Raw genomic sequence first — 26019 nt, forward strand, 5'->3', positions numbered from 1 at the left:
GTCCAAAGCAATCTGAACTTCCATCCTCGCAGCCGCGTAGCCCTCTTGCACTATGGCCTTGAGGACCGGCTTTTTGTCCTCTGGAAGCGAGTCCATGAGGGAAGTTAATCTGGCATAGTTGTCGAAATTATGGTTCGCCAAGTGCGCTGCATAATTTGCCATTCGCAAGGTTAAAGTGGAGGAGGAGTAGACCTTTCTGCCGAACAGCTCTAGCTTCTTGGCATCTTTGTCCGTTCCCCCTGTTTTAAATTGAGATGTTTTTAATCTTTGCTGCGAGGACTCCACCACCAAGGAGTTTGGCTGGGGGTGGCTAAACAAGAACTCCATGCCCTTCGCCGGCACAAAGTATTTCTTATCCGCTCTCTTTTGGACAGGCGGAATAGTTGCCGGGGTCTGCCATATGGTAGTGGCGGACTCCAAGATCGCTTCATCAAGCGGGATTGCTACTCTGGAGGAGGCCGGGGAGCTCAAATTTTTAAGGAGCTTATGATGTTTCTCTTGCACTTGTGCTGTCTGGATGCCTTGCGTGAAAGCTACCCTCTTAAACAGCTCCTGAAACTGTTTGAGATCGTCCTTGGGATGGACGTCCCCTAAGGCCGTGGCCTCATCCGGGGAGAAAAACGAGGAACCGCTGGGGTACATTTCTTTGGACCCTTCCGGTTCTTGATGGTGATGGTGCGCCCTCTCGCTGGAGGTTTGCGAGGGAAAATCTCGTGGGTCCACGGCCAGTCCCCCCTGGGATGCTTGAGTCTCCGTCCCCGATCGCGATTGCCCTCGGGGGTACGAGGTAATATGTGGGGATCTCTCCCTGGTAGATTGCCGATGGTGTCCATGCCCCGCGTGGTAGGGACGACCGTGGCAGTATAGGCACTGTTCCTGGGAAGGTGACCTTGACCATTCCCTTTGCACGTACCCTGTGTGTCTGGGAGAGGGGGATCGTCGAGACACTGGAGAGAGCGATTTTGCATAATAGTCCAGCGATTCAAATCCCAGGAAGGGCGAGGGTGGTGCCAGCCATGGGGAGGCTGATTGCAGGAAAGGAGAAGGGGGCTCCGGGTAGGCTAGGGGGGGCCCCTGCCTTCTGGTTGGGGTCTGCAACATGAGCGGAGGGCTGTGAGAAAAGAGCTCCACAGCCCTGTCTGGAGAGGGGCTGCAGTGCCTCCTCTTGTGTGCAGCCTTCCCCCTCCCTTGAGGAGGTAACTCCGCCCCCTGATGGGCGGGGGATCCCGGCCCCGTCGGCACCGTGCTAGGCACGCTCGAGGGCGGTGCCGCACGTGCGGAGTCCTTCTGCGCCTGCAGGCTACGTGCCTGCGCGCTCTGCACCGCCGGTTCCCCGGGGGTCGGTGCCGCTGCCTGCGGTGCCGCTGGTACCGGCGCTTGTTTAGCCGCCGCCCTGCCTGCGGTGCGGGGCGGCTGGCTGATCATCGGAGGCTGAGCCGCTTCCACGTGGCTCTCCGTGCCGCCGCCGATCAGCTGTTGCTGCGGCTGGGGGCTGCTCGCTCCTCCTGTCCCGCTCACTGTTGCTGCCGGCAGGGATCGGGTTGGAGAAACTTTCCTCCGTTTTTGCGCTGATGGAGTGAGGGAGACAGCTTTCCTTCTAAGGGCCCCGGAGGGTCCCTCCTGCTGCGGCCACTCCGGCACGTCTGGCTGGAGGGCCTTGTCAAGAAGCAGCAGTTTAATTCTCATCTCCCTGTCTCTCCGTGCTCTGGTCGTTAACTTTGCACAGAAGGCGCATTTTTGTGCCACATGGGACTCCCCCAGGCACCTTATGCATAGACTGTGCCCATCGGACACTGGCATCGCCTCTCGGCAGGACTCACATTTTTTAAAGCCTGAGGAGGACATTGTTGGTGAGTCTTTGAGTTTGTTTGTGGGTACTTAGCACTTCTTTGTGCTGTTTCCCCGTCCGATGGCCTGCCTCCGCAGGAGGGCTGATGGCCCTAGCTCCCGGCCTCCGGTGCTTGTTACTGGGACTGGCTTGAGCTGTCCCTCCGTAGCTTGTTTGTTGTTTGTTTTTTTTTTTTTTTACAAAATAACAACCGGTTACTTATGGTATCCTAAAGAACTGAAAAACTTTAAAGAGAAAACAAATAAAGTCGTTGAATACGCTATGTGGCTTTAGCCTAGTCGGATTCCGTCTGCAGCCGACGGCGGTTGAGAGGAACTGGCGGGGACCGGATCGCGCACATGGCCAGGAGCGCGCCAGGGAGCGGCGCGCGCCGGCGCATGCGCGGTCCGGCAGAAACTGCTTGGAAGATCCGATCTGCGGCGCCGGCCAAGCCGTCACCTATGGTGGAGCACCCACGGGGACACTCGAAGAAGAAGTGCAAGCTATTATTCCCATGGACATGTCCGTGCCAGTAAGTTCAGCCCCACGTACCAGACAGAGGAAGTAGTTAACAGGAATTACATACATTGCATTGGCGGTTCAAAGTTGGGGGGTCCTCAAGTTTAGCAGCCACATAAATATTTCAGCACAACAGAACCAGATGTACAAAAATGGACAACTCTTAAAATTCCATGAACCCCTAATAAAAAGTGTCACTGGCCGTGTCTACACTAGCCCCAAACTTCGAAATGGCCACGCAAATGGCCATTTCGAAGTTTACTAATGAAGCACTGAAATGCATATTCAGCACTTCATTAGCATGCGGGCGGCCGCGGCGCTTTGAAATTGATGCGGCTCGCCGCCGCGCGGCTCGTCCTGACGGGGCTCCTTTTCGAAAGGACCCCGCCTACTTCGAAGTCCCCTTATTCCCATGAGCAGATCCCATGAGCATATTCAGTGCTTCATTAGTAAACTTTGAAATGGCCATTTGCGTGGCCATTTCAAAGTTTGGGGCTAGTGTAGACGTAGCCACTGAGAGGCAATGCATTATCTTTTTTTGTGGCCTTGTAGTAATTATCTCACAAAATTATTTCAAGGTTGTTTTTTTTAAATAGATCACATTTGTTTTCTCAAGTGCATGTTACTATGAAAGATACATAACTGCAAGCTGGCAAGCAACTTAACAGAAGACAGATAAAATATGATTTCTGTCTCAAAGCTAACCAAGTTGGAACAACAAAAGGAAAACAGAGTGTATTGTTTTAAATAATTTAATTACACTGAAGGCATAACGTAAGTACACTGGAGGAGAACACAAGCATTTCTTAAGCACGTATACTACAATACGGACTGCGTATTGAAAGCAATTGTACTGTTATTTTCAATTATTTACAAGACATAGAAAAAGCAAATACTAATAATACTGAAGCACAAAGCAAGACATGTCCAAAGCCCATGCTACACAGATTGCTTCAATATTTTGAAGACCGTGGTAAGATCGTTTGTATTAAGAGAACTTTCATAGAAGTATGACAAGTCAAAACAGTAAGAGTTGACATAGTTTGAGAGAAGTGCTTCCATGTTGCTTGCAGTCAATCAAAGGGAACATGTTATACATTATGGGTGCATCTACACTTGCATTCCTCTTTTGAAACAGATATGCAAATGAGGTCATTTGAAAATGCAAACGAGGTACAAATTTGCATATCCAACACCTCATTTGTGTATTCTAATTTCAAAAGAGCTTCTTTCAAAAGAAGAAAGCCAGTGTAGACGCGGCTCTTTTGAAAGTAAACGCCATCTTTGAAAGAATCCTCCTTCTCCCCATTAAAAGGGAAGAAGGATTCTTTCGAAGATGGGTTTACTTTCGAAAGAGCAGCATCTACACTCGCTTTCTTCTTTTGAAATTAGAATATGCAAATGAGATGTCAAATATGCAAATTTACACATTTGCATTTTCAATTCACCTCATTTGCATACCTCTTTCGAAAGAGGAATGCAAGTGTAGACGCACCCTATGTGAAGAGTAAATCTGTAATACTACAGTAAACAAAATATAGCAAGAGTGCTCTTAAACTGGTACTTAATTTCTTAAGCACTTTCTACTGAATTACAATGATGCACCCTCAATCTTCCAATGTGCCAAGTGTAATTTTGGCAGAGCTGTGAGTAGATGTGCAAGAATTCATCTAGACTTCATGGAAAAATCGATTCAGTCAGGTCAATCTTCCGTAGCTCAATTTTGTGCGCCTTGTAGAAATGCACAGAGTCAAACTACCTGGGGTTGTCAGTTGACCCCCTGTACTCCTCGATCTCATGAGGACGAAGGGAGGTCAATGGGAAAGTTTTTCCCATTGGCCTCACTCTGTGAAGACAGCTACTTAAGTTGATTGCAGAAAAGTCAACTCTAGCTATGCAATTGCTGTAGCTAGAATTACATATCTGCAACTGACTTACCTGCCTAGCGTAGACCAAGCCTTAGCAAACTTTCTCCTCCCACAATCCTAAGCTAGCCCTTCCAATCTTGCCACATTAACAAGGAAGAGGAAAAATGCAGTAAAGCCAACTATGCTAGTTATGCATCTCTGAGGGTTTCCCCTGTGTCAGAACAAAAGAGCAGTCATGTACCACTTTAAAGACTAACAAAATAATGTATTAGGTGATGAGCTTTCGTGGGACAGACCCACTTCTTCAGATCTGAAAAAGTGCATCTTTCCCACGAAAGCTCATCACCTAATCAGTTATTCTGTCAGTCTTTAAAATGCTACAAGACTGCTTTTTTGTTTTGATAGAACACAGACTAACATGACTCTCTCTGTCCCTGTGCCAGAGGAACTCTCAGTCACCTCTTTCAAGCAAAGCAGCTGGGGCCTCTAGGAATGCATTTAAAGTTGAAGACAATGGATTACCTAATGCCTGGGGCCTTTTAAGAATGTTTTGATTGCTAGCTTTATTTGTTGCAAAAATAATATTCCACTTACCACTCTGTTTGGATATCGAAGCAGCACTGGCTGCACGGGAACTCCTGGAATAAAGGCTCCTGGAATCACAAATCACTTTTTTAAATAAAAACATAACACGTCAGAATTTTAAATGACTACAACAAGGAAGGACTGGTGTTGGAGAACAAAGAAAACTTAAAAGAGAAATTTTCAAAAAGAAAAGTTATCTTTTAACAGTTAGTTTTTAAGACTGACCAGTCAGATACTAGATCTTTCTCTTCTACCTGGCTGAACTCCAGAACAGAATTTTAGGATAGAGAGAAGTGATTCCTTCAGATCTGTGGATTACAGTAAACCCTCCAGAAGCGCAATTTTGATTGGCACTTAACTTGCATTAATGTGAGTTATGTCTTAAATATTGAGTCTGTTCTGGTCTGGCTATGGTCTGAAGAAGTGGGTCTGTCCCACGAAAGCTCACCTAATAAACTATTTTGCTAGTCTTTAAAGTGCTACTTGACCGCTTTTTGTTTTGATAGTGTATAGACTAGCACGGCTTACTCTCTGTTAGTATTTAACGTGAGTTAAGTGAAAGTCAAAACCACCCCTGGCTCCCCCAGCTAGGAGAAACTGAACCGTAAGCAGCTATGTGCCTGCCAGCTGGGAGAAGCCAGGGGATGCTTGGCTGCCCCCACACCCCTCTTCCCTCAGCTGCCTGCTCCCCCATCCAGGGGAATTCTGGGAATCCCCCCAATTTATGCAAAATTTGATTTACGCAGAGGTTGCCCAGGATGCAATCTCCATGTAAATCGAGGGATTGCTGTATTTTACACTAATTTTCTTCTACCTGAATGAATGTCAATTGCCAAGGATATCTGCAGTGTTGTTTCAGTCATGCTAGTCCCAGGATATAAAAATGACAACACGCATGAAGCAATGAAGGATATTACCACACCTATCTTGTCTATCCAGTCATCAAGGAAATAGGACTGGCTACATGTTTACATGACCACTGAGGAGAACAACAGTCAAGATGGTCAGGTAATGCTTTTGGTCCCTGTTTAGCCAAACAGGTACCTACGGTACAATTTTGTGACTTTGGTATAAGCAGCTGCTTTTCTGACAACATGACATGGGAGCAGAAGAGAACAATTTCTCACAGACGAGTGGTCACCAAAAGGTCACTCACAATTGGTCAATCCTGAGATGTCTCCCAATGGATCATGACTGACATTTGGCAACTCCCTACCTGCCCCAACCACTCATCACCGGTCCACTTCCAGGAGTGGCCAGCGCAGCCGTGTACGTGTGCAGCAGACGATGGGTGGGTGGGTAGGAGTCTTGGCATGCTGCTCTTGCCTCCAAGCAGTGCCCCACCCCCACAACTCCCTTTGGCCAAGAACAGTGACTGCGGCCAATAAACGCAGCACCAGGAGAGATGACCAGCGCGTGAAGCCATTTTGCCCCTACAGACATCCATATCTGCTGGTCCACAGGGCTCTCCTCCCAGGAGACACTGCAGCCAAGGGAGAGGAGCATGGTGCTGGCACTCCCAGGAGCCAGCATCCCACACCCCTCTTCTACCTGTTGCTCTGAGCCTGCTTCCAGAGCCAACATCTTGCACCACTGCTCCGGGCTTCCTCTCAGAGACAGAACTTCACCACCCCACCACAACCCCGAGCCCTCTCAGAGCCAGCACCCCATTGCCCCTGCTGTATCTTGAACCCTCTCCTACATCTCAGCCCTCTGCCCCAAGTCAGAGCTACCACCCCATACCTCCTCCTGTACCTTGAACCCTCTCCTACATCTCAGTCCTCTGCCCACTCTCAAAGCCAGCACCTCATACCTCCTCCTACATTCCAGCCCTGAGCCCCCTCCCAGAGCCTGCACCGTGCCCCCTTCTGAACCATGAGCTCCAGCCCTGAGCCCAGCCCAGAGCCTGCACTTCATACCCCTCCTGAACTCCAAGCCCCAGCCCTAAGACCCCACCAGAGTCCACACCATATCTCTTCATGTACCCCCAATATGCCTCCTGAACCCCAACCCTCTGCTCTGCCAAGCAGAAGTGAGCAAGGCTGGAGAAGAGTGAGTGAGGGACTGAGGGTGAAATGGACTAAGCAGAGCATGACTTTGGGGAAGGGACAAGGTAGATCTTAGGTTGCCCTTAAATTCTGGAAATGATTTTTGGAATAAATATGTTAGTGTCCACTGTCCTAGACAGTGCCTTTACAGAACATCTGCTCTGTGCAGCAAATAATCTACTCTGCTAATCCTACCAAATAGGAAATAGATTTCATAAATCAGCTGCAGGACAAATCATTTTGCTATTTTTTAAATTAATTTGCAGAACAAACAAACAAACAAACATAAAAGCACTAATTTTCTCCAGTTAGTAGCTCAGTTTAAAATTTTACAAATTACAGGACCACCAAACTGTTACAAAACTACCAATATAAATGCAGGAAACAGTAAAATTCAGAGTTGTTGTGTATTTGTAGCACTGTAGTAGTATTTGATAGTATTTGATATCAAGTATTGGGGTCCTGCCAAAAATCATCAAACCTGTAGACTATTACCCCTTCCTACTTCTCCATGTAGGAACCAATGATACAGCTAAGAGCAACTTTGAAGAGATCACGGCAGATTACATAACTCTAGGAAGGAAGATCAAGGAATAGGGAGCACAAGTGGTGTTCTCATCTATCCTCCCTGTGGAAGGAAGGGGTCCACATAGGGATCATCGAATCACAGAGGTAAATGCGTGGTTGCATAGGTAGTGTAGCAGGGAAGAATTTGGTTTTTTGACCATGGGATTCTCTTTTGTGAACAGGGATTGCTGGCAAGAGATGGGATCCACCTAACGAAGAGAGGAAAGAACATCTTTGTGGGCAGGCTCACAAACCCAGTGAGGAGGGCTTTAAACTAGGTTCATTGGGGAAGGTGACACAAGCCCTGACGTAAGCGGGGAAGGAGGAGGGAACAATCGAGTGCATTTCCTGGGTGAAGAGGAGAAAGTGGGCCAATCAGCCCCTTCTCTAAGATGCTTGTACACTAATGCCAGAAGCCTAGGGAACAAACAGGAAGAAGTAGAGGCCCTGGCACAGTCAAAGAAGTATGAGGTGGTTGGAATAATGGAGACTTGGTGGGATGACTTGCATAACTGGAACACGGTCATGGAAGATTATAAACTGTTCAGGAAGGACAGATGGGGAAGAAAAGGAGGAGGAGTTCCGCGTTATGTGAGGGAGCAGTATGGTTGCTCAGATCTCCAGTATATGAAGGGAGAAAATCCAGCTGAGTGTCTTTCGGTTAAGCTTAGAGGCAGAAGTAAGAAAGGTGATGTTGTAGTTGGTGTCTGCTACAGAGTGCCAGATCACGGAGATGAGACAGATGAGGCTTTCTTCAGGCAGCTAAGTGGAGCTTCCAAATCACAGGCCCTGGTTCTCATGGGAGACTTTAATCATCCAGATGTTTGTTGGGAGACGAATACATCAGCACACAGACAATCCAGGAAGTTTTTGGAGAATGTTGGGGATAACTTGGTACAAGTGCTGAAGGAACTCACTGGGGGCATGCACAACTTGACCTGCTGCTCGCGAACAGGGAAGAACTAGTAGGAGAAATAGAAGTGGGCTGCAGCGACCATAAGATCGTAGATTTCAGGATCCGGACAAAAGGAAGAAGGGTGAGCAGTAACATACAGACCCTTGATTTCAAAAGAGCAGACTGACTCCCTGAGAGAACTGATGAGCAGGATTCCTTGGGAAATGAAGATAAAGGGGAAAAGAGTTCAAGTGAACTGTCAGTATTTTAAAGAAGTCTTACTGAAGGCACAGGAACAAACCATCCCCCTGCCCAGTAAGAAATGCAAACAGGGCAGGCAACCAGCTTGCCTTAACAGGGAAATCCTTAGTTAGCTTAAACTCAAAGGATGCATACAAGAAATGGAAATGTGGACAGTTGACTAAGGACCAGTATAAACATACGGCTGGAGAATGCCGGGCAGTAATCAGGAAAGCGAAAGCACAATTGGAACTGCAGCTGGCCAGCGATGTGAACAGTAACAAGAAGGGTTTCTACAGACATGTTAACAATAAATGGGTTATCAGAGAAGGTGTGGGGCCATTATTGGATGAGGGAGGTAACCTAGTGACAGATGATGTAGGAAAAGCTGAAGTACTCAATGCTTTTTTTGCCTCAGTCTTCACGGGCAAAGTCTACTCCCACACGACGGTCCTAGACAATATAGTATGGGAAGCTGGAGACCAGCCATCTGAGGGGAAGGAACAAGTTCTAAACTATACAGAAAAACCAGATGTACACAAAGCCATGTGTCTGGATTTAATGCACCCGAGGGTACTGAGGGAATTGGCAGATGTCATTGCTGAACCTTTGGCCATTTTCTTTTAAGACTCTTGGACATTGGGAGAGATCCCAGATGACGTGAAAAAAGCAAACATAGTGCCCATCTTTGAAAAAGGAAAGAAGGACAATCCAGGAAACTATAGACTGGTCAGCCTTACCTTAATCCAGGGTAAAATAATGGAGGGAATCCTCAAGGAATCCATTTTGGAGCAATGTGGAACAGGGGAGAATGATGATAAGTAGCCAACATGGATTCACCAGGGCAACTCCTGCCTGACCAATCTGATTAGGGGTAACAGGCTCTGTGGACATGGGAAAGTCAGTGGATGTGATATACCTTGACTTCAGCAAAGCTTCTGATACAGTCTCCCACAACATTTTAGTCCATAAGTTAAGGAAATATGGTTTGGATCCTTGGACTATAAGATGGATAGAAAGCTGGCTTCAAGGTCAGGCCCAACGGATGGCGGTCAGTTTCAAGCAGAGTGCAGCAAGGCTTAGTTCTGCGGCTGGTGTTGTTCAACTTCTTTATTAATGACCCGGATGAGGGACTGGATTGCACCCTCTGCAAGTTTGCGGATGACACAAAACTAGGTGGGGAGGTAGATACATAGGAGGGTCGAGAGAGAATCCAGAATGATCTGGATAAATTGGAGGACTGGGCTAAAACCAATCTTATGCGGTTCAACAAGGAGAAGTTTAGAGTCCTGCACCTGGGGCGGAAGAATCCCAAGCACTGTTATAGGCGGGGGATCGACTGACTCAGCAGCAGTATGAAGGAAAAGGAGATGGGGTTATGGTGGATGAGAGGCTAGATATGAGTAAACAGTGTGCCCTTGTAGCCAAGAAGGCTAACAGCACACGAGGGTGCATGAGGAGAATCATTTCGAGCAGATCTAGAGAAGTAGTTATTCCCCTTTATTCGGCACTGGTGAGGCCACATCTGGAATATTGTGTCCAGTTTTGGGCCCCCCCAGTATAAAAAGGATGTGGATGTGCTAGAGCTGGTTCAGTGGAGGGCAACAAAAATGATTAAGGGGCTGGAGCACAAGACCTATGAGGAGAGGCTGAGGGATTTGGACTTGCTTAGTTTACAGAAGAGAAGACTTAGGGGGTGATTTAATAGCAGCCTTCAACTTCCTGTAGGGGAGCTGTAAAGAGGAGGGTGAGAAACTGTTCTCAGTGGAGTCAGATGGCAGAACGAGTAATGGTCTGAAGTTGAAGAGGGAGAGATGTAGATTAGATATTAGGAAAAACTACGTCACCAGGAGGGTGGTGAAGCATTGGAATGTGTTTGCTAGAGAGGTGGTGGATTCTCCATACCTCAAGGTTTTTAAGTCCCAGCTTGACAATGTCCTGGCTGGGATGACTTAGTGGTGGCTGATCCTGCTTGAAGCAGGGGGCTGGACTAGATGACCTCCTGTGGTCCCTTCCAGCCCTGTGATTCTATTAACTAAATAAAAAAAACAGATGCACTTCAAATTATAGAAACATCGTCAGGTCAATCTCTCAAAAGTAGATTGTGTGAAAATGGCTTTTTACAAAACCTTAGTAAAACAGACATTTTATAAATCTTTAATTTCAGTGAACATGCTTTTATACAAAACTAACAGACAATCCTGTGAAGGATTTGCAACACAACTACTGAACCATTCCATTAAAGGACACAGTAAAATTACCTAGAAACTTTCAGAAATGAAGTGCAACTAGTCTATTATCATTCTATCAGCTGCCAGAAACCGAATAAGTACATTCACAGTAAATGGTATAAAGTAGTAAGAACGTTTAAGAACTGCTCAAATTTTAATAATCCAAGGTGTTATTACTAGCTCAGATGAAGAAAAATAGCTTTTTAGAAGTGCTCGACTTAATATGCCCACCCTTTTAGATTGTAAAGAAACAAAAGAAACACACTGGCCCAAACTAATGTTTTTACGAACTGATTGAAGTGACTTTCCAATCATGCCTGCCCATTATGTCTAACAAAATGCATGCAACACAATGTCTCTCACCTTGTTTAAAGGTGATCAGGCACGAACGATTTGTACAGGTGCCTTCTGGGAAAATCAGTACCTTGGATTTGAAAGAAAAACATATATAATTATATACAGAACACACATTATACTTTCACCTTAACAACTTATATGTGCCTGTAGGTGTTACTTCTTACTCAAAGCTCTCCGAGCGGTCGATGAGCCCTGATACTGTATCACAAGTTTATCGCTTTGTCAACAAGGAAATTAAAGCACCAGTGAAGGATGCCTGTGACTGACAATGATTTTATTCATCTGGCGTTGGAAATAAGTGCTTTCTAAGAGAAGGAGCTTGGAGAAACCCTCTGTCAAGTCTGAATTACTTCATGGGAAATATTTGTGATTTATCTATTGTTGGAATTAATGAGCACTTGTTTCTTTCTCTGCCAGGAGTTCCTTACAGATCTGTAAGCTGTATGAACATTGAGTCTGGGTTGACATCAGGTGCATAGGAAGCACTCAAGCACATGCCAACATATATGCTAGCAACATGAGCCTAGATGCCAATTGTGAGGATATGATTATGATTTCAGGGGCAGCGGCAAAACAAAGCTTGGAGGGGATGGAGAGGGGAGAGAATTTGTGATGTTGTGATGACTTCTGAAAGCATTACATACCACCAAATGGCTTAGGCATCTGGCAGCATCATAGAATCCTAGGGCTGGAAAAACAAAGAGAAGTCCTGTGGCACCTTACAGACTTACCGATTTGTTTTTTTTTTTTTGAGCGTAAGCTTTCACGGGCAAGGACCCGCTTTGTCAGATGCATGTAGTGAAGATTCCAGAGACAGCTCTTAAATATACAGGCTCATGAAAAGAGGAAGGCCAGAACTGACAAGGTCAAGTCAGTCAGGGAGGACATGGCCCTCTTCCAGCAGCTGATGCGAAGGTGTGAACACCAAGAAAAGAGAAACTACTTTTGAGGTTGGCCAGCCATTCCCAGTCTCAATTCATCCTTTGATAGTGTCAAACTTGCAAATGAATTGTAGGTCTACAGTTTCTCTGTGGAGTGTGTTTTTAAGTTTTTTGTTGCAGGGTGGCTACTTATAAATCTGCTCCTGAGCACCCATGGAGACTGAAGTGTTCTTCCACAGGCTTTTGTATGTTACTGTTCCTGACAGCTGATTTGTGTCCATTTATTCTTTTACGTAGAGACTGTCCAGTTTGGCCACTGTATATGGCAGAGAGGCATTGCTGGCACATGATGGCATATATTGTGTTAGTAGATGTGCAAGTGAATGAGCCCCTGATGGTTTGGTTGATGTGGTTAGGTCCTGTGATGGTGTCACTGAGGTAGATATGTGGGCAGAGATGGCACTGAGGTTTGTTGCAGGGATTGGTTCCTGAGATAGCGTTACAGTGGCACAGTGTATAGCTGCTGGTGAGAATTTGTTTCGGGTTGGCAGGCTGTCTGTTGGTGATACAGTACGGCACAGTGCAGCCAAGCCTTTAAGGAACATAGAACTCATCAGGAGCTTCGCCATTTTGGGGCACTCTATAAACACCTACTAGATTCTGAACTCTCTGGACAAGAACATGCGACTCCTGAACAGTGTCATTGTAATAAAAATTACAACAAGATGCTCCTACTTCACCCCCTCCTGTGCACAGGACCTGGATGGTGGAAGAGAAGGCACCGCTATGGTTCGGCAATACTCTGCACACAGGTGTGGATTAGGGAAATCTTGAGGCTGCTCTAATTTATGGCAGAGGGGCATTCTAACAAGAGAGGAAGCACAAAGGTGGAATACGTAAGTCCATTCCTGTACTAAATATAGTAAAACCAGAACAAAAATTGATACCTAAGAGCAAAACCTGAGACTTAATGGAACTGGCGCTAGTGCCCAGAGAGGAATTTTCATATTCCTATCACCAGAATCAAGTAGATGATGGCAGCCAGCCCTCCCTAGGGTGAGAGAGACACCCTTGAAGAACATATATAAGTGATAGGAGCAGCAGCAGGTGCACCTGGATAGAGCATGTCACCTACCTCAGCAGACATACTCAGAGCACGCAATCAGAGAATCATACATCTTTTTGCTGAGCCGTACAGAAGCAATATCTGGGCCCTTGTTGCTAATGGAAGCACTGTTCTGTTAATGTGCATTATTCTGAGAGAAGGGGTCCGTGGAGCACTCTGCTTTCTCCTCCACTGCATGCACATAACAGTGGCAGCTCTTGGGTCTAGATATTTTAGATTGTGTTGTGAAAAAATGTTCACAATTCCTCCAAAGCAGAGGAAAGACAACACCCAGGACAAGATATCAGAGGAGCGTGGGCTACATTTTAAGCTTGGCTGCTGACTCATTCCACAACCCCAGTTTGGTCATTTAGCTATGCCTCTGCTTCCTTCTTGGTCTACTTGGAATCCACAAGGCAACTCTAAATTATGCCACAAGCCTAAACAGCCCCCAAAACCCCTGATATTAGGATAGTGCAAAACTGTTATAAAGCCACATTTGCATCTGCTCCTCTCCTCAGCAGAACTCTGGTGCACCCTGCCTACATGCTATCTCATCACACATTTCCTGCAGGAAAGAGAAGTTACTCACCGTAGTAACGGTGGTTCTTCGAGATGTGTCCCTGTGGATGCTCCACAATAGGTGACGGGCTTACCCGGCGCCGCAGATCGGATCTTCCAAGCAGTTTCTGCCAGACCGCGCATGCGCCGGCGCGCGCCGCTCCCTTGCGCGCTCCTGGCCATGTGCGCGATCCGGTCCCCGCCAGTTCCTCGACCAACCGCCTCGGGTGCCCCTGCAAAACACTAACAGAGATCCGAAGCAGGGAGGATGGGCGTGTAGTGGAGCACCCACGGGGACACATCTCGAAGAACCACCGTTACTACGGTGAGTAACTTCTCTTTCTTCTTCGAGTGTCCCCGTGGGTGCTCCACAATAGGTGACTACCCAGCAGTAACCCAAGATAGGAGGTGGGTAATCGGATTATGTGCAGCTTGTTCCCGAGAGGACCGCTGCAGAGAGACGGGTATCCTCTTGGAATACCCTGTGAAGGGCGTAATGTTTGGCGAAGGTGTCGTAGGATGACCAGGTCGCCGCTCTGCAAATGTCTTTTAACGCAACGCCCTTGAAAAAGGCTGTTGATGCCGCCACCGCCCTGGTGGAATGAGCCCTGGGAGTGGCTGATAAAGGAGTCTTTCTGAGCTCGTAGCACATTTTTATGCAGGATACAATGTGCTTTGAGATTCCCTGCGAGGAGAGACCTTCTCCTTTCGATTTGGGAGCGAGGGAGACTAGGAGTCTATCCGTTTTCCGGAAGGACTTGGTCCTGTCTACGTAGAAGGCTAGCGCCCTCCTCACGTCCAGGAGGTGTAGGCGCGCCTCTTCATTGGAGTTATGAGGTTTTGGATAAAACGAGGGTAGAACAATAGGTTCGTTGATGTGAAACTCGGAAGAAACTTTGGGGACAAAGGCTGGATGCAGCCGTATGGTTACCGCCTCCTTGGAAAAAACAGTGCAGGGTGGCGTTGCCATGACTGCCGTGAGCTCGCTCACCCTACGAGCTGACGTAATTGCGAGAAGAAAGGTCGTCTTAATAGTAAGGAGGCGGAGGGGAACCGTGGCCAAGGGCTCGAACGGTGGTCCCATCAGTGTGGTAAGCACCAGGTCCAAGTTCCACGAAGGTGGAATCGGTTTCCGAGGGGGGTAGAGGTTTATCAACCCTTTGAGGAACCTGGTAACCATAGGGTGGGCAAACACCGTGTGCCCTTCCTCCTCATGTCTGAACGCCGAGATGGCGGCAAGGTGGACCTTTAACGAGGATAGCGAGAGTCCTCCTCTCTTGAGGTCCAGTAAATACTCTAGAATTGTAGGTATAGGCACCGAAAGGGGGGCCAACTGCTTGGTAGAACACCACGTCGTGAAGCGAGTCCATTTTTGTTTGTAGGTCTTCCTAGTGGAAGTCCGCCTGCTACTTTCTAGGACATGTTGTACTGCCACTGTGCATGTGCTCTCTAGGGAGCTGAGCCATGGATTAACCACGCTTGCAGTCGCAGGCTGTGGGGGTGCGGATGCACTATGGACCCCTGGGCTTGCGTGAGCAGATCCGGCGCCACTGGAAGAGGCATCGGTGGACGGTCCGACATGCGCAGGAGTAGGGGGAACCATTGTTGGCGATCCCACGTTGGGACTATCAGGATCATCCGGGCCCTTTCCCTCCTGGCTTTTTGCAAAACTTTGTGGATCAGCACTGTGGGAGGAAACGCATAAAGCAGGGGGCCCCCCCACGGGATCGCGAACGCGTCCCCCAGGGACCCCCATCCCAGTCCTGCCCTGGAGCAGAATCGTGGGCACTGCTTGTTGTGCTGAGTGGCAAACAGATCTATTTGGGGAAAACCCCATGCGTGGAAAATCAACCGTAGCAGATCGGGACGGATCTGCCACTCGTGTGTGAGCGCAAAACGCCTGCTCAGCTGGTCTGCCTTCACGTTGTGTGCACCCGGCAAGTATGAGGCTTTCAAGATTATATCGTGGGCGATGCACCAGTTCCATAAGCGGATTGCTTCCGCGCATAAGGCACGGGATCGAGCTCCTCCTTGCCTGTTTATATAAAACATGGTGGAGGTATTGTCTGTACTGATCCCGACGACTTTGCCTTGTATGTGGTCTCGAAAGTGTTTGCAGGCGTTGAACACTGCTCTGAGCTCCAATACGTTGATGTGTAGTGACTGTTCCGTGGGTGACCACAGTCCTTGAGTCACCTCTTCGCCCATGTGCGCTCCCCACCCTATGAGGGAGGCATCTGTAGTGAGAAAAACCGATATTTGCGGCTGGTGGAAGGGTACCCCTGTTAGCAAGTTCCTGGGGTTTACCCACCATTGCAGGGATTGGCGCACCCCCGCTGTGGGCGACACCACCCTGTGAACGGTGTGTACTGCTGGTTTGTATACACTCGCCAGCCAGTGCTGCATGCTGCGCATGTGTAACCTGGCGTTCTGCACTACAAACGTCACCGCTGCCATGTGGCCCAGCAGCTGCAGGCACGTCAAGACCGGCACCGTAGGGCTGAAGGTGATGACTTGCACGAGAGAACCGATGGCTCGAAAGCGAGCCTCTGGTAGGTATACTCTCGCTGCAACCGAGTTTATGCGAGCCCCTATGAACTCTATGTCCTGTGTGGGGTCTATTTGTGATTTTGCCAGATTGATAACCAGGCCAAGTGAGGAGAACGTGTTTGCTGTGACGCGTATCATGCGCAGAACCTCCCCTTTCGAGGCCCCTTTGAGCAGGCAGTCGTCCAGATACGGGAAAATAAATACCCTCTGTCTGTGCAGGTAGGCTGACACCACTGCCAAGGTCTTGGTGAAGACTCTGGGGGCCGAGGAGAGGCCAAACGGTAGGACCTTGTATTGGAAGTGTTCGTTGCCTACCATGAACCGGAGGAATCGCCGGTGAGCCGGATGGATGGTTATGTGGAAGTACGCGTCTTGTAAATCGAGGGCTGCGAACCAGTCTCCATCGTCCAGAGCTGTAAGAATGGAGGCGATCGTGGTCATCTGAAAACGTTGCTTGCGCAGGTACCTGTTGAGGCCGCGAAGGTCTAAGATGGGCCTCCAGCCTCCTGTCTTTTTCTCCGTGAGGAAATACCTGGAGTAGAACCCTTTCCCGTGCAGTCGCTCCGGCACTCTTTCCACCGCCCCTATGAGCATGAGATGGTCCACCTCCTGCCTGAGCCTCACTACCTGGGAGGCCTCCTGGAGGTGGGGCTTGGGTGGAGGTCGTGACGGTGGGAGCGACTGGAAGGGGATGGCGTACCCCGTGGCTATGATCTCCAGCACCCATTTGTCTGTGGTGATCCTTTGCCACTGGTCGTAGAATGGTCGGAGGCGATGGTGAAACAGCTGCTTCGGATGACCTTGTGCGATGGTAGTGATGGCGCAGCCCTGGATCTGTATGTCAAACTTGTGGCCTTTGGCCCCGCCCCGAGGACGCACGGCTCTGTTGTGAGCGTCGCCTGGGAGTTCTGTACTACTGGTGCTGTTGATGTCGCCCTTGCTCGTAACCCCTGTGATACTGGGGGCGCTGTTGCTGGTACTGGTACCGCCTTTGCTGAGGGTAGTACCTTTTCTTTGTGTATGGAGGGGTGTAAATCCCCAGGGTCCTGAGTGTGGCTCTTGAATCTTTACTGGAATGAAGGACCGAGTCAGCTGATTCAGCAAACAGCTTCTGCAAGTCGAAGGGAAGGTCAACTATCTTCGCCTGCAGATCCCTCGGTATACCCGAGGTCTGGAGCCAGGACTCCCTTCGCATCACCACTGCGGTTGCTGTGGAACGTGCTGCCATGTCCGCAACGTCCAAAGCAATCTGAACTCCCATCCTCGCAGCCGCGTAGCCTTCTTGCACTATGGCCTTGAGGACCGGCTTTTTGTCCTCTGGAAGCGAGTCCATGAGGGAAGTTAACCTGGAATAGTTGTCAAAATTATGGTTCGCTAAGTGCGCTGCGTAATTTGCCATTCGCAACGTTAAAGTGGAGGAGGAGTAGACCTTTCTGCCGAACAGCTCTAGCTTCTTGGCATCTTTGTCCATTCCCCCTGTTTTAAATTGAGATGTTTTTGATCTTTGTTGCGAGGACTCCACCACCAGGGAGTTTGGCTGTGGGTGGCTAAACAGGAACTCCATGCCCTTCGCCGGCACAAAGTATTTCTTATCCGCTCTCTTTTGGACAGGCGGAATAGTTGCAGGGGTCTGCCATATCATAGTGGCGGACTCTAAGATCGCTTCATCAAGCGGTATTGCTACTCTGGAAGAGGCCGGAGGTCTCAAATTTTTGAGGAGCTTATGGTGTTTCTCTTGCACCTCTGCTGTCTGGATGCCTTGCGTGAAGGCCACCCTCTTAAACAGCTCCTGAAACTGTTTGAGATCGTCCGTAGGATGGACGTCCCCCAGGGCCGTAGCCTCGTCTGGGGAAGAGAGTGAGGAACCGCTGGGGTACATCTCTCTGGACCCTTCCGGTTCCTGCTGGTGATGGTACACCCTCTCGCTAGAGGTTTGCGAGGGAAAATCTCGGGGTTCCATGACCAGTCCCCCTTGAGATGCTTGAGTCTCTGTCCCCGGTCGCGATTGCCCTCGGGGGTACGAGATAGGTTGTGGGGATCTTTCCCCAGTAGATTGCCCATGGTGTGTATGCCCCGCGTGGTAGGGGCGACCATGGCAGTATAGGCACTGTTCTTGGGAGGGTGACCTAGACCACTCCCTTGGTGCGTACCCTCTGCGTCTGGGGGAGGGAGATCGTCGAGACACTGGAGAGAGCGACTTCGCATAATAGTCCAGTGGTTCAAACCCCAGGAAGGGTGAAGGTGGTGCCAGCCATGGCGAGGCTGGTTGTAAAAATGGAGAAGGGGGCTCCGGGTAGGCTAGGGGGGACCCCTGCCTTCTGGTTGGAGTCTGCAACGTAAGCGGAGGGCTGTGAGAAAGCAGCTCCACAGCCCTGTCCGGAGAGGGGCTGCAATGCCTCCTCTTGTGTGCAGCCTTCCCCCTCCCTGGAGGAGGTGACTCCGCCCCCTGATGCGCGGGGGATCCCAGCCCCGTCGGCACCGTGCTACGCACGCTCGAAGGCGGTGCCGCACGTGCGGTGTCCTTCTGCGCCTGCAGGCTACGTGCCTGCGCACTCTGCACCGCCGGTTCCGTCGGGGTCGGTGCCACTGCCTGCGGTGCCGCCGGTACCGGCGCTTGTTTAGCCGCCGCCCTGCCTGCGGTGCGGGGCGGCTGGCTGATCATCGGAGGCTGAGCTGTTTGCACGTGGCTCTCCGTGCCGCCGCCGATCAGCTGTTGCTGCGGCTGGGGGCTGCGTGCTCCTCCCGTCCCGCTCACTGTTGCTGCCGGCAGGGATCGGGCCGGAGAGACTTTCCTCCGTTTCTGCGCTGATGGAGTGAGGGAGGCAGCTTTCCTTTTAAGGGCCCCGGAGGGTCCCTCCTGCTGCGGCCGCTCCGGCACGTCTGGCTGGAGGGCCTTATCAAGAAGCAGCATTTTAATGCGCATCTCCCTGTCTCTCCGTGCTCTGGTTGTTAATTTAGCACAGAAGGCGCATTTCTGTGCCACATGGGACTCCCCCAGGCACCTTATGCATAGACTGTGCCCATCGGACACTGGCATCGCCTCTCGGCAGGACTCACATTTTTTAAAGCCTGAAGAGGACATTGTTGGTGAGTCTTTGAGTTTTTTTAAGTGGGTACTTAGCACCTTCTTTGTGCTGTTTTCCCCGTCCGATGGCCTGCCTCAGCAGGAGGGCTGATGGTCGTAGCTCCTGGCCTCCGGCGCTTGTTACTGGGACTGGCTGAGGCTGTCCCGTTCGTAGTTTGTTGTTGTTTATTCCCTTTTTTTTTTTTTTTTTTTTTTTTTTTGCAAAATAACAACCGGCTAACTCGTAGTAGCCTAAGTATCTGAAAAACTTTGAATGAAAAACAGATAAAGTCGTTGAATACGCTATTTGGCCTTAGCCTAGTCGGATTCTGTCTGCAGCCGACGGCGGTTAAGAGGAACTGGCGGGGACCGGATCGCGCACATGGCCAGCAGCGTGCAAGGGAGCGGCGCGCGCCGGCAGAAACTGCTTGGAAGATCCGATCTGCGGCGCCGGGCAAGCCCGTCACCTATTGTGGAGCACCCACGGGGACACTCGAAGAAGAAAATGAAGTTGCTCAATCACACCTCCATTTCTAAGCACAGTGTTACTCAAAAGCTTTGCTAGATGTGATCTGTGGGTTTGATTAAAATGCTTGCCTAGCAGAGTTCCATAGCTGTAACAAATGGAAAAACAACAAAGATGACTGTAAGAATGCAGAAGGCAAAGTTGAACATCCAACTGCGAGTCAAATAAAAGAACCCATAATTCTAACTAAAGAACCTAGAGCGAAGCTGCTGGTGAAATGAAAATGATGCATGCTACATTTAAGTAATCCCACCTCAAAGAGAAAATGACATGCGTTTTGTTTTCTTTTCCAAGAAATGGGGACCTATTGCTCCTGTCTGTCCTAGTAGCTCCCTTATAATCAGGATTGTGCATTCAGGTTCAATAGGAACACACATATCTTGTTATTGGAGCCTCTGATTTGTTGCAGGTGTTTTATTTTTACTTCAGGAAGCCATTAATGAAACAAAATATGAAAGACCATTTCCTCCTGGTGTTTCAATCATCCAGGAAGGGACCTGCTCTGAGAGAACAGTTCTCAAAAAATTCAGCCACTGAACTGGTTCTCTGAGTCATGGAAAATAAAAACAAGTATCACAGTCACAAGCATGACAGACCTTGTGCAGATTTCTATTTTGGATGCTCTGTTGCCTTCAAAAGCTGCATACATACTAGAAAAGGTGCAATTCCAATGTATAGGCCAGGACAGATGTAAGATTTGGTCCAAGTCTAGAAGAGCATGGTGTTCCCTGGACGTTGTCAGTTAGTAGGTTTATGATGGAGCAGCAGTGGGCTTAGGTCAGAGCTATGGGGATCCTTTAGGCTTTGCTCGTCCAAGAAGAATGGGGTGTGCTTATGCACCAGGGCCAATCCCAACCCTTGGCCTGGCACAGTAACTATGGAGCTGCCTTGTTTTTCCATTTGTCACAGGTATAGAACTCGCCCTAGTGGTCCCCTGCATACAGCTATTCAGGGGACCACCAGTGCTATCCTCAAAGCAGAGAACCAGCGTGGTGCTGAAAAGTTACCCAGTGCCAGTACACGTGCAGAGTTGATAGCCATTGCTCGCATTATGAACTTGAACACAGACAAATGATAATGATCAGCTTTAAATTAGCTTGACCACTCAAGGAAGAGTCTTGGAGTCACTGTGGATCGTTCTCTGAAAACATCCACTCAGGCCATGTCTATACTAGCCCCAAACTTCGAAATGGCCATTTCGAAGTTTACTAATGAAGCGCTGAAATGCATATTCAGCGCTTCATTAGCATGTGGGTGGCCGCGGCACTTCAAAATTGACACGCCTCGCTGCCGCGCGGCTCGTCCCAATGGGGCTCCTTCTCGAAAGGACCCCGCCTACTTCAAAATCCCCTTATTCCCATCAGCTCCTAGGAATAAGGGGACTTCGAAATAGGCGGGGTCCTTTCGAAAAGGAGCCCCGCCGGGACGAGTCACGTCAATTTCGAAGTGCCGCGGCTGCCCGCATTTGCATGGCCATTTCGAAGTTTGGGGCTAGTGTAGACGTAGCCTCAAAGTGCAGTGGTAATCAAAAAAGCAAATGAAATGCTGGGATCATTAAAAAAGGGATAAATAATGATACAGACAATATCCTTTTGCTGCTACATACATACATACTAGGCCCTCATCTTGAATACTGTGTGCAGATGTGGTTACCATATCTCAGGAAAAACATATTGAACTGGAAAAGGTTCAGAAAAGGGCAACAAAAACTATTATGAGTATGGAAGGGCTTCCACATGACAAGATTAATAAGACTAGAACTTTTCAGCTTGGAAAAGAGATGATTAAGAGTGGTGTGGAGAAAGTAAAAACAAAAGTGTTATTTACTCCCTCTCATAACACTAGAACTAGGGTTTACCAAATGAAATTAATAGGCAGTAGGTTTAAAACAAACAAATGGAAGTAGTTTTTCACGCAATTCACAACATGTGGGATTTCTCCCCAGATGTTGTGAAGGCCAAGACTATAGCAGAGTTCACAAAAGATCTAGGTAACTTCATGGAGGACAGATCCATCAACGGCTATTACCCAAGATGGGGACGGATGGTGCCCCTAGCACTTGCTTGTCAGGGTTGGGAATGGATCACTTGATGATTACCTGCTCTGTTCATTCCTTCTGAAGCACCTGGCATTGGCCATTGTCAGAAGACAGGATACTGGGCTAGATGGACCTTTGGTATAACACAGTACAGCTGTTCCTATGTTCTTGCAGATGGTAAAATGGCTTCTAAATACAAGTAAAGCCAAATGTCTATTAAGTTTTAAATGAGGTCAACAGATTCAAGGCCCCAAACCTGGGGTGGGTAGAGGGAAAAAAAAGATCCATGTAGTGTCCTGGGGGTGGAGTGTGCGTGTGTGTACACAAGTTGTTGTTTGGATTCTTAACTGAGTCCTCAATCACTCAAGAGTAATTATACTGGAACTCCCTTTGCTTTTTAAAAAGCCTTCTATAAATGCAAAAGTATTGTCTCCTTTGTTTTCAGCATCACTGCTACACACCAGTGCCCAAGTGACTGGGATTTTCAAACCTGAAGCATCACAATTTAAAAGGAAAGCCGATCATTTACAGCCTATTTTACCTGTGGCCACTGGCCGCCAGATGTTGCACGTTTAGTTATCTCATTGATTGTATTCCTTCGAGAATCTGGGTCTAGACGTGATACCAGTACAGGCTGTAGGCATCTGAGAATTGCTGTGAAAGAAAGATTCCAGTTATCATTATTTATTCATAGCAGACTAGTACCCCAGAAAATCCAACTGAGATCAAGTGTCACTGTCCCAGGCACTGAATACAGTAAACTCTTGTTTAACTGCTATTTGATTAACCAGCACACTCGACTAACCAGCATAACATACATCTGAGCAGCTCTGGTCCAGCAGACACTAGGCAGCAAGAGCACAGAGAGCGCAGAGGAGCCTGCAGGTTGCACTCAGATGCAGCATGGAGGGACACAGGGCTAACATTCTAACGACACTGCCCATTAAGAGACAATTAATGCCAATTACAATGTAACAGCAATGAAGGGTCCTGTGGCACCTTACAGACTAACAGAAAAGTTTTGAGCATGAGCTTTCGTGAGCACAGACTACAGGACCTAACCAGATCAGCCACACCATCGTGGGTTCATTCAGCTGCACATCTACCAATATAATTTATGCCATCATGTGCCAGCAATGCCCCTCTCCTATATACATCGGACAAACTGGACAGTCTCTACGGAAAAGAATAAACGCACACAAATCAGATATCAGAAATGGCAATATACAAAAACCCGTAGGAGAGCACTTCAATCTCCAAGGCCACACAGTAGCAGACTTAAAAGTAGCTATCCTACAGCAAAGAAATTTCAGGACCAGACTCCAAAGAGAAATTTCTGAGCTACAATTCATCTGCAAATTCGATGCCCTCAGCTCTGGCTTAAAAGACTGCGAATGGCTGGCTAAATACAGAAGCAGCTTCCCCTCCCTTGGTGTTCACACCTCCAGATCAGCTGCTGGTAGTAAGCCTCACCCTTGCTGACTGAGCTAACCTTGTTATCCCCACCCTTGCTCTGGCTTATTTATACCTGGCCCTGCAGATTTCCAAGACCAGCATCTGATTAAGTGAGTTTGTGCTCACGAAAGCTCATGCTCAAAACTTTTCTGTTAGTCTATAAGGTGCCACAGGACCCTTTGTTGCTGTTACAGATCCAGACTAACATGGCTACCCCTCCGATAATTACAATGTAGATATTTCTTCAAAAAGATCTAGACAGAGGATCTGCCAAGTAGCCACCAGTCAGTCACTTTTAACAACCGCCATTAACACTCTTCTAAACTATTCAATCCCCCCCTTTGGGACACAGATATTGTGAGTGCTGCTGGAAGGCTTCTCTGCTCTCCCACCTTGTGTGAGCTACTCAGGCTGCCCAGAGTTACTCACCTGAGGTTGTGTCCTGCTGGCAGGGAGTAACAGTCTTCTAATGTCAAAATTTCGTGGGACAGACCCACCTCTTCAGACCATAGCCATACCAGAACAGACTCAATATTTAAGGCATAGAGAACCAAAAACAGCAATCAAAGTTGACAAATCAGAAAAAAATGATCAAGGTGCGCAAATCAGAGAGCGTGCATGAGTGCGTGCGTGCGTGTCAGGAATCAGATTAAGCCAAGTATGCCAAACAGCCCCTATAAAGTCCCAGAAAATTTGCATCCCGGTTCAAACCAGGTGTTAATGTGTCGAATTTGAATATGAAAGAGAGTTCAGCAGCCTCTCTTTCCAAAGCAGACTGAAAATAAGTCATTAACTCTTAAGAGTTTGCACCTTACTGAAGAAGAATTTTCAGCCTGCTTTGGAAAGAGAGGCTGCTGAACTCTTTCATATTCAAATTCGACACATTAACACGTGGTTTGAACCGGGATGCAAATTTTCTGGGACATTATAGGGGCTCTCTGGCATACGTGGCTTAATCTAATTCTTGACTCCCCCACCCCCCCACTCTCTGATTTGCTCACCTTGATAATTTTTTTCTAATTTGTCAACTTTGATTACAGTTTTTGGTTTTCTATGCCTTAAATATTGAGTCTGTTCTGGTATGGCTATGGTCTGAAGAAGTGGGTCTGTCCCACGAAAGCTCATCACCTAATAAATTATTTTATTAGCCTTTAAAGTGCTACTTAACTGCTTTTTTGTTTGATAGTATATAGACTAGCACGGCTCCCTCTCTGTTACCAGTCTTCTAATGTATGTGAATGCTTGTGGAAAAAGACTGGGAACAATATTCTGCATACATTTTTGTTTGTTTCTTAATATCTAAGCTTGTTTTTCTTTAGTGTTATGCATTGCTAGGTATGCCTTTCTATTATGCAGAATATCTGATTATCCAGTAACCTCCCAGTCCTGTGGATGCTGGATATCAAAGAGTTTACTGTAGTAAGAAACTGATTCTGCCTTGGTAAGCTTCCAGTCTAAATAAAAAATACTGGGCATCTATGGGAAAAACAAGATATTACTGCCCCTAATAGAGAGGGATTATGTGATTTGCATCTAAATTCATGCAATCTGTGGCAGAGTCAGGAACTGAATGCACATCTCCCAAGTCCTAGTCCTGCTTTGACCACAAGACCATCTTTCCTGCTCTGTGTTCACAAAACCACATAGCAAATATCAGTAAATCTTTCATACTAGACTCATGATTTTAGGTTGCTTTTCCTAGTTGACTTCTGGGAGTTCAGCTCTGAGATGTACTGTGATTGAGAAATGCTGAAAACTTCAGGCTGGTCACCATAAACAGTAAAGAATGTGAGATTAGTAGAAGTGCTACAGCAGATCTATATGGCCCCAAGAAGTCTTCCTGAAGACACAGGAACAAACCATCCCACTGCATAGAAAGAAATGCAAATATGGTAGGCAACCAGCGTGACTTAACAGGGAAATCCTTAGTCAGATTAAACTCAAAAAGGATGCATACAAGAAATGGAAATATGGACAGTTGACTGAGGAGGAGTATAAACATATGGCTGGAGAATGCTGGCCAGTAATCAGGAAAGTGAAAGCACAATTGGAAGTGCAGCTGGCAAGGGATGGGAAGGGTAACAGATGGGTTTCTACAGGCATGTTAACAATAAGCGGGTTATCAGAGAAGGTGTGGGGCTGTTACTGGATGAAAGAGGTAACCTAGTGACAGATGATGTAAGAAAACCTGAAGTACTTAATGCTTTTTTTGCCCCAGTCTTCATGGACAAAGTCAACTCCTACACAACGGTGCTAGACAATGAAGTATGGGAAGGTGGAGGGCAGCCATCTGTGGGGAAGGAACAAGTTCTGAGCTATCTAGAAGAACTAGAGGTACAAAATCCATGGGTCTGGATTTAATGCACCCAAGGATACTGGGGGAATTGACAGACATCACTGCCGAGCCATTGGCCATTATCTTTGAAGACTCTTGGAGATTGGGAGAGATCCCGGATGACTGAAAAAAGGCAACATAGTGCCCATCTTTAAAAAAGAAAAGAAGAACAATCCAGGGAACCATAGATCAGTCAAGCCTAACCTCAGTCCCTGGGAAAATAATGGAGGGGATCCTGAAGGAATCCATTCTGGAGCACTTAGAAGAGGGGAAAGTGATCAAGAGTAACGAAAATGGATTCACCAAGGGCAAGTCCTGCCTGACCAATCTGATTAGCTTCTATGATGAGGTAACAGACTCTGTGGA

At 47.9% G+C, this 26019-nt stretch overlaps 1 protein-coding gene across 1 annotated transcript in view; it reads right to left on the minus strand.

Annotated features, from left to right (window-relative positions):
- The window catches only part of LPCAT2 (lysophosphatidylcholine acyltransferase 2), a 110746-nt gene that overhangs the window by 70125 nt on the left and 14602 nt on the right, over nt 1-26019 (minus strand). Inside the window, exons 4-6 of the mRNA XM_075008329.1 lie at nt 22405-22517; nt 11145-11205; nt 4810-4868 (exon numbers count right to left, since the gene is read on the minus strand). Of these exons, the coding sequence (XP_074864430.1) occupies nt 4810-4868; nt 11145-11205; nt 22405-22517 (233 nt within the window). The remainder of the gene's footprint in view (nt 1-4809; nt 4869-11144; nt 11206-22404; nt 22518-26019) is intronic.

The sequence above is a fragment of the Carettochelys insculpta genome, chromosome 14 (assembly GCF_033958435.1).
Source record: "Carettochelys insculpta isolate YL-2023 chromosome 14, ASM3395843v1, whole genome shotgun sequence".
Lineage (NCBI taxonomy): Eukaryota > Metazoa > Chordata > Testudines > Carettochelyidae > Carettochelys > Carettochelys insculpta.